The sequence below is a fragment of the Penaeus chinensis genome, chromosome 28 (genome assembly GCF_019202785.1).
Source record: "Penaeus chinensis breed Huanghai No. 1 chromosome 28, ASM1920278v2, whole genome shotgun sequence".
NCBI classification, from domain to species: domain Eukaryota; kingdom Metazoa; phylum Arthropoda; class Malacostraca; order Decapoda; family Penaeidae; genus Penaeus; species Penaeus chinensis.
In genome coordinates, this window is record NC_061846.1 from 8256796 (window position 1) to 8271795 (window position 15000).

Here is a 15000-nt window from a genome sequence, read left to right on the forward strand (position 1 = left end):
CTGAACACCACCATCGTGTGTTGCTGCTCTGCTTGTGATGCCTTCTTGGACACATTATTTTTCTTAGGTGTCACTTTTCATTACATTTCCAAGTGTAAATTCTTTTTTTTCCAGATGATAATAATGTTTTGGGCTTGTGTGTTTCACCATAACTGGCTATTTTCCATGCTTGCAGACTATGTTTGTTCTTCTGCCCTGGAACCTGTATCTTTCAGAAACTCATTCACATTGTGTGTGTTTTTTTTTCAATTTCGTTTTTGTTTTTTTCAGCTGCAGTTAAATGAGAATTGTTTCTTTGTCCCTTGTGTAGGTACTCAATATTCTGTGCTCAGCACTGTTAGCTATTGGTTAACAATGCTAGAGGTCTCCTTGAGTAAGATCTCACTACACTAGATACTACACAGCTACAAATGTAGAACTTCTATTCCTTTACCTCTCTCTACTGTTATGTTTGTAAAATACTTTGCTTTGGGACTTATGACACTTTTCCTTTTAGAAATAGTTCTATCACCCTTTCTTCCTTTTAGAAATAGTATTAGACTCATATCGCATTGCTAATGTGTTTGTGTTCTGCACAATAATGAGATTATCTCTCTAAAATGGTATTGTATCTGTATCTTAAAAGTGTAAATATATATCTTCCTTTATGCCACCTTTTTCTCTCTCTCACTTGACAGGATGGCATCCCAATGGAATCTGAGCGACTGATCCATGTAACCTCTCGTCCCCCCAAGGTCCACAAAGTGAACAAGAACCACCACAAGTCTTCACAGGCCACAGCCGCAGTTACCCCTTCCCCCTTCTCACACTCAAGCAGCCCTGCTGCTAAGCCCAAGGCCCACAAGCCTCCCAAAAAATACAGCCCCAAGAAGCACGGCTGGAAGAAGTCCCTGCGCAAGGAGAAGGGCAAGGACAAGTCTAAGGACAAGGCCAAGGAGAAGAGGGAGAGGCGAGAAAAGAGGAACAAGGCACTCCACCGCGCCGTCGTTGCTAGGAAGCTGTGAATCAACAGCCGCAGATCCAAACACAAACAAAGGAGAATGAAGTCCTTGATGCACAAACAAAGAAATTCCTCGCTCTCTCAACAGATGAGGAAATGAGTGAAACAAATGCTAGACTAACAAATCCTGAAAGATCCTTCGCTCTTTTCAATCTTGTGAGCATGAATAGAATAAGAAAAATAGATGCCTTTTAGAGGTATCAGTGTTTTCTTTAGTATAGTCATGGTAAATATATCAATGTATGTTTAATTGTTTCACCATAAATGTATGATATTAAGTGAGAACTCCCAGGATGTATTATCACAGAAACCAAACAGCAATCACCATGACTTTACAATACTGTAAGTGCTACATGAATAATTCTCTTGCTCAATTCTCCTTTGAACTAAATCTAAAAAATAATCTTATTACATAGATTGATCATCTGTGTGAAGGAATAACAACATATATATGTGACTAAAGAAACAAGTATCAAAAACATAAGATAATTATTCAACAAAATAATAACTTGATTGATGCACTCGTGACAGGACCAAATTTGAGAGCAGGATTCCAAAAAAGCATGAATTTCTAATGACTTCAAGATAACTTTTATTTACCTCCTTAAGGGGCAATATGTATATAATCTAGTGCTTTGATCAATTCCTTTGTAATGAACACCTTTCAAATTGTGCAACCTGCTTAATGAGTCACTTTCTTAAGTCACCATCTCCTTGGTCATTTTACTGTCATGCATAGCTGTAGTAAAAGGCAAGTAAAATTTAAATTAAACAACGTACCTTTAAAACAAATGTTCTTTACGAGGTTCCGGGCAATAGGGAAATGATAAGGAGTTGATCTCTTCCTTGAGTGAACAGAGTTAGATGTAAGATAGCAAAAGGTCTATGGTCCCAGAATATCTTCAGGAGAAATTGGCACAATTTCTTTTTTCCCTTTGATGTTTCTTACATGGATAAGTTTTGTGAGAGGTTATCCTTCCTTTATCTTTTGTTAGCTAGTAACTGAGATATCCTTCCATTCACTGGATTATGATCAACAGATGTACACTCTAGAATAATTATGGAAAAAAAACATTCCAACACTGTGAGAGCAAAAGACACACAAACAAAGAAGAAAAATCCTCTTGCTCTTCACATATTCCTTGTGAACTTGTAAGCTTCTACATATACTATAATAAGTAAAAACAGATAGACACTTTCAGAATGAAAACAACCTACATGTTTTTAATTTGTTCAAAAGTTAGTTTAGAATTTAGACATGTTACAAGTGTCCTGTATGGTAACTTAGGTTCATCACTCATTAGACCTGTGCCATACTTAAAATACATTTTCAGCCCTTATTCTTAGACAAATGCTTCAGTTATAGTGTACATAGGACCTACCAAATATACAAGTCTGTAGATGTAGAAAGAGATGTCAAATCCCCTAAAATCTTAGAAGAAATTCAAAATCCGACAAGTTTTGTGAAAAATAGGTATTTTCTCTTATAAATCATGGCTCCCAGTGTTCTGCCTCTGTTTATTAGAAACTGGAGTAAAGTACCAAAAGCACATACATAATTTTGAAGATCCATCTTGACAGTGAATATTATTTTACTCCTGTCCTAACCTCAACAAGGACAACACATAGGGTAAACTCACTGCCTACGTGTACCAAATCTATACATCTCAGTTTCTTCAATCACTTAGATGGCAGCACAGATGCATATTGGCAGCAACATGATCTAAGTCACTGTACCTTTGATTAATAAGTGACCCTGCTACTTGATACTTAGCCTGTGCCACCCTATAAAGTACTTAATTGGTGATATGAAAATTTCATCAAAATTTAAAATAATGTTATACAGCATCAAGAATTTCTGGTCAAGACCCTACATTGCATCTTATGTTTGAGCTTTCAATCAGTAACGTCTTTTTGGTAAATTCCTTCAGTTTACAATACAACCTGAGGCAATGCAACTGGTGATGTTATAGAAGAAGAGAAAACGACAACAACAACAGCATTGGGTATTTTTATGATGCTTTACAACAAGATAACAAGGATCGTACATTATAGTTTTTACCTGTGGATTTATATGTGAATCAAATAATCTGGAGAATTAAACACTTCCCATTCATTCTTTGTCTAACTCACTTTTAGCCTGTGGTATTATTACAAATTTTTGGCGTAAAATGTTCTTGTTGTGCTATTCATGTCTGCCTAGACTTTGAAGTCTGTTTGATAGAATACACAGATACTCCAAAGTGGTGTAAACTTTTTACTTAACCTTTTCATCATCGAAAACAAACAAACAATCCAAACAACATCAAACGTATTTATGAAGCCAATTTCCTATTCTGAAGGTCAGCTGAGAAGAAGGATGACAACCTACTACAATTTGCTAAACTGCGGGGGTATATCGTAGACACTTCAAGGTTGGGTTAAAAGTTTGGGCTTTGGTTTATCGTAATGCATTCAGTAGAAGCCAGTGTTTTAAAAGCTCCTCTCTAGTTTTGGCATAACACACACAAAAAAAAAAAAAAAAAATGATTTGTATTTACATCAATCAGTGATGATATGTCAAACCTTTGGAGCAATAAAGTGTCTTTCATTATCACTGTGTTATTACACCTAAAGAGGAGAAAAACAAAAGGAAAAGAAAATGACAAGATCAAAGGAAAAAGGAATGAATGAACAACATAAATACAAAGTTAAATACAAAAGGTAAAAAAATAAACGTGACAAAAAAGTCCAGATCTAAAGAAATATATAAATCAAAACTAAAGTTAATCTAAAAATAACAGAGCAATATTCAACAAAGATTTTACATATTTAATCTCCTCCTCAATTTCCCTATAAATATGTTATAAGACATAAAACAAAATATAAAGAAAAACTTTAATACACACATTAACAATGCATGGGTGTGTTTGTCGTCTTAGGGAAATTCAACTTTACCAAAAATGCATTTACTTTAGTAAGATAAAATTTCTGCAAATCCAAAATGCATTTGGTAGATTATCAAGATAAATACAAGCTAAAAAGCTTTTAGTACATTATATATCATAGCATACTTTTGTAGGAATTAATAATGTTGAAAAACAATCAATTTAATATAATCCTTTTATTGGTTTAAATTGTCAACAGATCTATAAACAGAAATCCTCTTCACTGTTGCAGATAAAGGTTTTGAAGAAGTTTAAGAAAAGTCGATCAATGCAACTAATCAACCCAAATTACCAATAGTCAAATATCCCATATTCACTATAATATGGATGAAATTCATCAGTTCATTCATTAAATTCAATTATATATTTCATTCAACCAAAATCCCAACAGAAACTATGCAGCAACTAGACACAGAAGTACACCTCATACGGACTAGATCCCATTCCAAAAATCTGATAATCCACACAGGAAGAAGAAAGGATGAATAGACATAAAAAGTACAATATATATCCTGCAATGTTACTAAAGATCAGTTCAGGAGTACTGTACTTACCTCCTGTAGTCTGGGGATGTCTGTGATGGGCTCTGGGACAGAACGCAGGTAGGAAAATATCTCCATGTAGTCGCATCTCTCCATAACTCCATCTTCACATAGCTTGAATATGGCTAATGCATAACGGAACAGAACCTATGGAAGGAAAATTTAGGATGTATACATGGGCTTCAGTTTTATAACTACAAACAAAAAGGACTCAGAGAGGGCTGCTGCTAAACTACTGTTAACTATGTTAACAAATAGCTAGTCTTCTCCTGTGAGAATGCCCTCTCTCCAGTTAAAAATTAAAATATTAGGATGCAGAAACACATAATACAATGAAACTTTCAAAATCACTGATAAATTTGATATGCTAATATGTTTAGTATAAATGTAAATTGGTAACTTCAAAATAATGCCTAATACACCTCCAAAAGTATGAAAGTTTAACCATGTTTGAAAAAATATCTAAAAAAAATTTGTATAAACTCAAATAATAAATATGACATAAAATGGAATAAAAGCGAGCATTACAATGAAACTACAAAAAAAAATAATTACTCCACAACAAAAACAGAAGAGCAATAATCACAAAACTAGGGGGCTAGCTGTTTTCTTTGACTTAAAACATATAATCAAAGTCAACACAATATATCCTGGTGAAACAGAAGAGCCTATAATTAATTTTAAAACACCATCATTCACGTTTCCATTTAGATATTATATGATTACTTCTTGCCTTATCTTCTTGAATGTAGAAACCATAAAAAAGCATGTGGTCCAAAAATCTCAACGCAAAGTTTATAATAAATTTCCATTTTACATTCTGGTAATTCTGAAGAAACTTTTGAATAAAGTAGCTAGATTCTGATTGTCTTTTCTGCTTATATCAGACATATTTTGCTTCCTAGCCAACAAATAATTGCTTTCATTTGTTAATTTATACCAATTCTGACTTTTCCTCTAAGAGAACAGAATGAAGATCAGTCGAAACCTGCACTCTCATTAGAAACCAGACAAGTCTAAGGATGAAGAATAAGGAACGACCTTGTTAGAAAAAAGAATCGTATCTTTTAATGCCAAGTTCAAAATATATCCTTTCTACTCACCTCCATATATAACAGTAGTTGTAGTACAAGTTGTAGTAATATTAATAGTAGTATTAGTAGTAGTATTAGTAGTAGTATCAGTAGCAGTATTAGTAGTAGAAGAAGTAGTAGTAATAACAGTAGTAGTAGTAGTAGTAGTAGTAGTAGTAGTAGTAGTAGTAGTAGTAGTAGTAGTAGTAGTAGTAGTAGTAGTAGTAGTAGTAGTAGTAGTAGTAGTAGTAGTTATTGTAGTTGTAGTAGTAGCAAAAAAAAAAAAAAAAAAAATCGCAAATTAATCAGGATTACATCTAACCTTTGAACCTTCGTAGAGGAAAGAGTCCCATATTGTGAGGTAGGTTATGGGAGGAATGGTGTCAATGTAAACACACAAGAACCAATTAAAGGTGAAGAGCGAGATGTCTAATCCATGCTGCTCCAAGTGGGCATGAAGACGAGGCAACTTCTCTGCAACGAGGTCCTTTAAAACTCTCTGGTGGGAGAAATTATAAAAATGTATAAGCAGATAAGTCTATTTAAAACCTGAATAAAATGCTGGATAAAAGTATTTGATTGAAATGTTATTTATAACTATTCACAAGAGCATTTTATTCAGTTAACCCTTACAACCCACATGACATGAATATCACATCATGAAAGAATTAGATTTGTGGGGTAGGTGATGTGAACAACCCACCATGTGAAAATTTCGCTGTGGGCCAGGGTGACATGAACGTGCTGTCATGAGCATTTTGGCTTAAGGATGGAGTGACTTACCATGAGTGCACAAACCTCTTGGAGGATGATTATAATCATTTGGCATTAAGGAAGAGACTTTTGTGTTATTTCCAAATCAAATGATAAATACGGACATTGGAAAATGGCAAAAATGCTAAAATCTCTTATGCAGAAAAAGAAAAAATAACATTGCAAAGGGAAGGCACAGAATCTTGTCACCGCACATGAGTGTTTGCGTGTGCCTGGCCTACAAGCTACACACCAGTCAGAGTGGCCAATCAAGTAAGCCTAATGCCTGTATTTTGGGTCATGTGATGGCAGTGAAGCATCTGGATCAAATGGGTTAAATACAATATAGAGAAAAAGATGAAGTATTAAATATAATATGACTGACAATAATAACAAACAATATAGAATGAAATTAATAAAAATACATAAACTGTTAGCAAAAATATCACGCAACAAAAAAGCAATAAAACAAGGCATAACTTAAACAAAACAAAACAAAAACAAAGCTAACAAACGAAAACTACACCATAAAAAACAGTCATATAACCTTGAAATTCTGGAGCAAATTAATAATAACCAGTCGAATAAGGCTCTGTAAGGAGACCCTCAGAACAATACATAACACCATCTTACCTGATCAACTAAGGAACCCAAAAGATTCCTGTTGTAATAGTCAGGTGGCATAAGAAAATCAACAATGTAGATCAGGCACCAAAAGGCATCTTCTTCATTCAGGAACAATAAAGCTATGGCAGCAAGACGATTGAGACCCTGTTATGGTATAAATTATAGTAATATTTATTTGATGTTCATATAATATCTGTAAACAAAAATGTACTAAAAAATAATATATAAATAAAAAAATAAATGAATAAACAGATACATAATAAATAAATAAACAAATAAATAATTAAGTAAAAATTAAATACATATATACACATATATGTTTATATTTAAGTATATGCACATGTATATGTATATGTATATGTATATGTATATGTATATGTATATGTATTTATTTATATATATATATATATATATATATATATATATATATATATATATATATATATGTGTATGTATATGTAGAATGTATATGTAGAATGGATATGGATATGTATACGTATATGTATAAGCATAAGTATAAATATAAGTATATATGTATGTATATATATGTGTATATATATATATATATATATATATATATATATATATATATATATATACATGTATATATATATATATATATATATATATATATATATATATCCATATATATACATATATACATACATACACATATACATACATATATTCATACATACAGACATGCATACACACACACACACACACACACACACACACACACACACACACACACACACACACACACACACACACACACACACACACACACACACACACACACACATATCTAAAACCAATACAGTACATTTATACCAACAGTAAAGGTAAACCAGCAACGACCCACACATAAATACTTCTGGTATTCAAACAATTACAGAATTTTTTTAAAATAAATAAATAAATAAATAAATAAACAAATAAATAAATAAATAAAATAAACAGATAAATAAAAAATAAATACATCTCTACACAGAATACAATTATATCAGGCTGCCTCAATAATCCACATATATATTCAACCGTGACAGATACAAGAGAGACGGCACTAGAAGACGCCTACCTGGCAATAACCAACTTGAGGATTATGTCTTGAGAAAGCTAATAAGACTCGCCTCAGTCTGGCTATACCGTCGGAGTGGTAAGTCTCATAGTGACGGTTATTTGGCAATGTGCGAAGCAAGTCCAATTCAATCTGAAATTATAAATAAAGGATAATAATAATAATAATAAATACAAAAATAATGATAAATACAAAAATAACAATAAAAACAATAATAATAATAATAATAATGATAATAATAATAATAATAATAATAATAATAATAATAACAATAATAATAATAACAGTAATAATAACAATAATAATAACAATAATAATAATAATAATTATAATAATAATAATGATAATAATAATAATAATAATAATAATAATAACAACAACAATAATAACAATAATAATAATCATAATAATAATAATAACAATAATCATAACAACAATAATAATATCAATAATTATAATAATAATAATAATAATAATAATAATAAAAATATTAATAATAATAATAATAATAAAAATAATAATAACAATAATAATAATAATAATAATAATAATAATAATAATAATAATAATAACAATAGTTATAAAAATAAAAATAATAATAAGAAGAAGAACTAGATGAAGAAGAAGAAGAAAAGAAGAATATATATATATATATATATATATATATATATATATATATATTTTTTTTTTTTTTTATATATATATATAAAAACATATATATACATATATATTTTTTATTTATTATTATTACTATCTTTTTTTTGTACTACACTATCTTGCAGATTGATAGATAAATCATCTAAACATTGACAGCAACTGCTGAAGCATAAATCAATACCTACCACTATCAGAGACCTTAACAAATTAAATACATTAATCCGAAATCACCAAAATATCTAAACTAACAGTTTCTGGACGAAAATCAACCGACCTGCTTGGCTGCTGGATCCAGCGTTGCTGTCACCGTTCTTCTTGCGAGCAGATCTTGGTAATAGTTGGATGGGACAGCAGCTTTTAGACGTGAGACATGGCACTCAATCAGCAGGCGCCATACCTTCCCCTAAGGACCAAACAGATGATATTAGGCATCACATACCAGGCTGTCTGAGTTCTTATCTCCATATGGAAACACAAAAAGAATTGTAATTTCTCATCTTCACTTCCAAATGAAGGTGTTTTGTACCTAGGGCATAAAATCTTTGCTAGGGAAGTGGGTTAGACACGTAAGCCTCTTTTATAAATAGAGCAGTTATTCACTGCACTATCGTACGCAAATTAGAACACAGCTTTTAAATATACTTCTAAAACAATTTTGTGTTGGTTTTTACTCATTTTACTATGTGGTTTCTAACATATAGATATGATGGATACATAAGATTATATAAGCAAACCTACATGCAAATAAGTGTACATGCATGAACAACCATACATGCACAAACAGACACTAAAATACAGGTGGAAACAATAAAAATACATGGACAGACAGACACACACACACACACACACACACACACACACACACACACACACACACACACACACACACACACACACACACACACACACACACACACACACACACTTTATGGGCCAGTACAGAGTCTGCTTTATTCTCTATTATTTTAATTATATTCTATATTGTTTTTCTTCATATGAAACAATGGTGAACTGCTATAAAATTCTGAATTACTTAAAGTACCTCAGTTGTTACACTCACAAAAATATATTGCGGAACACATGAAACACAGTATCACACAGACTGAGACCAGATAACAGACACTCTGGATCATTTGCTTATACCCCATTTTATCGGGTGAACTTGAGACAGATAAAATATTGGGTCCTGGTTCAGCAAATTTATGAATTACAAGATAAATAACAGAAGGTTTGCCTTAGCAGTATAGATATTTTTACCGGATGCTTACTGTGTTGTAGAGGTATCTAGTGTAAAGAACCAACTAAGACAAGAAAATATGAAAAAAGACAGATTAACCAATTAAAATGCCAATTAATATGATGAGAGTGAGCCAATTCTGGGTGGAATCTATACCTGCCATGACAATGAAAGGTTGCACTCTACTCAGCATGCTATACAAGCACTGAGTTTCATTACTCCAATGCCATGAGTTCTTGAACAAACACTGTCCAAATGTGGCCTAAATCCTCAATTTCCAATGCTTTTACAAAACAGATTAAGAGGATTATCCAGAATCAAAGAAAAAACAATGCCCCACATTTCTACGGGGTTTATCACCCACAAAGAAATTATTGTGTAGTTTATACATTCTACAAATTTGTATAGGTTATTGTGTGTCCTTGAATATATCCAAAGAGCTAATCAATCTGTACTTTTTACAAAAGTCAAAGATCTTTTTTTTAACATAATTAATAATAACAGACAACTCCATGTTTACAGAGCTTCTCATATCATTATCATTAACATTAACAACACTAGAGACTGGAATTTTTGCTATTCTGACCAATAAGTACACTATCTAGGGAACTTGCAGACCCAGGCCTAGAGTTTACCCATTTTTTGTGGACAAAGTAGATCTATAGTCTTTGAACTTTATCAAATAATAATGCCTAATTGTAATAACATAAAGAGATTTTGAAGTTAGCCTAGATGTACCTATGAAGAATTTATGACCAACATTCTTATTGTTTCCAAATATGTGTACAAACTGAAGTGTGCACACTTATATGATAGGAAGTACACACAAATACAAAAAGAGAAAAAATGGCAGCTTGTAGAAAGTACATGAAAATGTGCCCATAAGTGATAGCCTTGATTCTAATCACTGCACAGCATCAGGTGTGCCTGTTATTATCTGCACAATAGTAAGTGTGCTCTGATAATATCAGAGAATCAGTGGAATAAAGTTGGAGCCGAGTCAAACTACAAGCTTTGTTATGGTATTTAATGTGTCACTCAGTTGTCTTAGAGACAGAGATTTCAGGTTTCAACATAAGTAGATCTTGATACCAAGGGCTTGTATAACAGTAAATAACTAGTTAAATAATTGTTCACATTTCCTTTTAACAATACATATATAAATCAATAAAGACCTACACTTCAAAAGACTCAGTACTGGCAGACTAACATTAAACCCAATCCAGCCAGGTGTCAAGATGGATATGACCCAATCCAGCCAGGTGTCAAGATGGATATGACCCAATCCAGCCAGGTGTCAAGATGATATGATAGCTGAGTTTTGTAAAGAGGAGACTGATGGTCTGTGGTTTGGCCTATCTTCTTCAAAGTGCGTTAAACATTATGGGAGATATGCATGCTGTGCATCTTCATGTAGAAGAACAGCCTTCCAAGTATATATCTAAATAAAGGACATAGAAATGTGGATGCCAAGCAAACAACTGAAATTTCCAAACAAGAATTGCACAGCCTCACAAACAGCTGTCCCATTGGCTAATTAGCAAAAGACACCTATCTTCCAACAGAAAAAACTATGGAGCATTTAATATCGGATAATGAGAGAAATCATTCATAGAGTAAGAAGAGTGGAAATCCACAGTAACCTGGCTAAACCACACTCACATGCATACATCCAAACATGAATACACATACAACCATTCTAGGGTTTGGATGATGTGTGAGCAAGATACATAAAGTAATTTATTAATGTTACTCAAAGTGTTACTTGAAACAATGTATCTAATTTTAGTCTTACATGATGTATGTCACAGTTGCATTTTTACAGACTTCCACTATAAACTGGTACTGCAAATTACCAATAAAAATATATTATAAATCACAAACATTTTCATTTATAGCCACAAAGCATGTTTTTCATGGGCCTTCCTACTTCCCTGATTTCATTAATGTAGTGAACAAAATATATACATAGTCCATTTACACTAAAAAACATTTCTGCAGTACTTCATAACAGCCAGAAATAACCATGGCCCTCCTGTAAGCCCAACTATCCCATCAAAATTTTCCATACAAATATAAGGGACAAAAAAAAACCTTACCTTATACTGATAGGGAATACCTCCCCTTATAAGGTACTTGAGATCTGTGCACGATGGCAGCTCCTTTGCACTCGTCCCTGCCAAGAAACTTTCCCATTTCTCTTCCCAAGAGCTCCCATTTTGCTGGTAGGGGAAGAACATGCAAAAATAACATCTTAGTGCCAGAGAAGTATAATATGATATTATTTTAACCCATAAAAGACAAGAAGTTCAGAGCTTTGTATGTACACACTCTGTAATGAAGAAATACAAAAACTAACAATTAAACCAGTTTTTAACCCTTTTCACACTGTGTGCCACACAAACCTGAACATAACAATGCCACATAGCATTTCCATAAGATAAAAAAGAGAGACTCAAATAACTGATGAATGAAAATCAACTTTTGCCTTAGGTAATGGTCATTCCTAATTACAGATTTTATCTCTATACTATACTTCCTATATGTATCTGACTGTATCTTACTGTCAGATAAAAAAGAAAATATCTAATAATTTCTGACTTCACTCATGCAGGTTCACAATAACAACCTATTCAAGCATAGGTAGCATCTCCATACAAATGTTTCTATTAATCATATAAAACAAAAAATATATTGTCTGTGTATAAACTGACAGATATTTTTGTAAAAAGATCACCAATCAAACATGCACAAAATCAGAATTTGATAACAGGTATGAAAAATTGAAGATGATAAATCACAATGAATTTCTACAAATAATACTATTGATCTTTCTATTTGGACAATGTGAAAAATTCCCATCATCTGGAGCCATTACTTTGCCTTGGTCAAAAAACTAAGAGATAAGATGATTAACTATAGCTATTCCTTTTTTGTACAACACAGCCAAAAGGGTTAACTCAATTAGAAAAGCATCAACACCCAATTTCTGTTTGTGAAATAAGTTTCAAGTTAATCAAAAGGTGTTCTGTGTATTAACTAACTATCCAAAGTCTTTGTTAAAGGAAAGTCAGCTGAGTAAGTAACAAGACAGCTTAAAAATGGGAAAACCTCAATTATATCTTCTGTATATCTTTAGCTTACTTTCCCTTGGAATTATCATACGATCTAATTCATGCTTGACTAATACAATGATTAAATACTAAACACTTAACATACCTAATCAAAACTAAACACATCTTAAATAAATAAAGTTTAAAATATGTGGGTGAGGATGCATTAAACAACACACAGAAAATCTAGTGCATTTCTACCTTCCAGCTGACAAGCTAATGTCGCACCATCTTCTAATCTCCGTTTATTGATTTACAGGCATTTTGTGAATCAGCTTCAGAATGGGACATGGACAGTTTTGAAAATAATTAGCACATATCCACTGGTCACTTAGTGACTCATCAAGATATAAAACACATAATGATATAAAATTGGAATTAGTAATGAAGCTATCTAAAAGTCCATATATATATATATCTAAATGTATATCAAGCACCTATGATTTACTGGCATAACACAGCACAGCTCACCTGAACTTGGTTGGCTAAGGCCTGAGATTGCTTTTGGAGATAGTTCGCTCTTGACTGCAAGCTTCCCTCACCCGGGGCTGTGATGCAGAATCCATACTCATCATACTCCCGCCCTTTGTTGTGTATCACTCTGGAGGGATTGGTCTTTCTTGTTATCACATGCATGGCAAAAATCATTATCTATTGATCCTTTGTACATGGGTACACATACTATACAATGAATAGTTTTTGTGAATTCTGTTGTGCATAGATGACTCAGCAAGTGCTCAACCACCAAGGAGTCAATTAGCTGGTGTAAGGTGACCTCACCCTTGATTTTCCCATTCACATTTTTTTTTCTTTATTCTGTCAATATTGATCCTGTTATCATCATTATGACATTATACTTATCATAACAATAATAATAAAAATAATTTTAACAAATTTCTCTGATAACCAAGGAAAATGGCAAACAGGTGAGATAGGTAGGACTAGTAATTGACTCTAGTGACTAAGTGCTTGTGAAACCATTTATGTGTAAACATAATTCATAAACTAAAATCACTGTGGACAGGTATATATGTCATGAGATACCAGCACAAAGAATTAATAAAAGCCTTATTCATAAATATCACTATATTTCCTGATCTAAGTGTTCAGAAGTGTTTATAAAGAATTATTATATTCTCTATTTGCCAGAAAAGCCAAAGAGTACTTATCAAAGAAAATAAGGTCTTATTCATACTTGCAATTACAGTTTTAAAGCAGTAAACACAAACACATCTTATAAAAAGAAACGAACCTAAGGTCAGGGGAACCATGTGCTTCGACTACATCTTGCAGCAGCTGCGAAACAATGGATGGGTCATGCTGGCTGGTTTGGGGTGAGTGAAGTTCATTTAGCAGCAGAAGGTACTTGCTCTGGATCTGGTAGAATTTGGCTTCCCATTCACTAGATTCACTGTTGGAGTATAAATGCTAGTTTCTTTTATTCCATCTTAATGAATTCTCTTGAAAATGCTAAACAAAGTGTAAAATCATTTATGTGGCACTCTGTTCTAACTGTTATTTATTTCAAGGTTTTGAATTCAATATCCATGCAGCTAATACTGATTCATTATGATTTCTAACACTTCTTAATTAAATCTACACAATCATAGAATCACTCAGACTATACAGTACACGGTAAGGGAATCATTACCTTTCATCTCATATCTACTTTTTTGATGATTTTGCTTGCATTTAGTGACATTATGAAAAGTCAATATCCATACAACTCACAATTACATTCAATCCAGTTATCTCCACGACATTTCTTGTGCAAAAAATATACAAGTCAGATTTACTGTAATTTTTGTTGGATATTACGTTTCAAATGCACTGTGATAAAAAAGATGAACCTCCCAAAAATTTGCAAATACATACGTGATAAGCTTCTGCTCTCTCTCTGAACAGTGTTTCCTCAGAAGGTTGAGCTCGAGAATCTCCTTGTTTAAGAAAGTGTTCTGGCATCGATAGGCTTCAAGTGCATCTTTGAGTG

At 32.6% G+C, this 15000-nt stretch overlaps 2 protein-coding genes across 3 annotated transcripts in view; one reads left to right on the forward strand and one right to left on the reverse strand.

Annotated features, from left to right (window-relative positions):
* The window catches only part of LOC125039873 (protein PXR1-like), a gene marked incomplete in the record, with an annotated part of 60649 nt that extends 57056 nt beyond the window's left edge, over positions 1–3593 (forward strand). The window contains 1 exon segment of the mRNA XM_047634208.1: positions 678–3593. Coding sequence (XP_047490164.1) covers positions 678–1004 — 327 coding nt within the window.
* LOC125039872 (TBC1 domain family member 2B-like) overlaps positions 1–15000 on the reverse strand; it is a 122694-nt gene that overhangs the window by 98879 nt on the left and 8815 nt on the right. For both annotated transcript variants that reach the window (XM_047634206.1, XM_047634207.1), the window contains exons 7-15: positions 14886–15000; positions 14263–14421; positions 13482–13611; positions 11997–12119; positions 8935–9063; positions 8004–8135; positions 6929–7066; positions 5865–6041; positions 4482–4616 (exon numbers count right to left, since the gene is read on the reverse strand). The exon at positions 14886–15000 is cut by the window's right edge and continues 148 nt beyond it. In XM_047634206.1, the coding sequence (XP_047490162.1) occupies positions 4482–4616; positions 5865–6041; positions 6929–7066; positions 8004–8135; positions 8935–9063; positions 11997–12119; positions 13482–13611; positions 14263–14421; positions 14886–15000 (1238 nt within the window). The remainder of the gene's footprint in view (positions 1–4481; positions 4617–5864; positions 6042–6928; positions 7067–8003; positions 8136–8934; positions 9064–11996; positions 12120–13481; positions 13612–14262; positions 14422–14885) is intronic.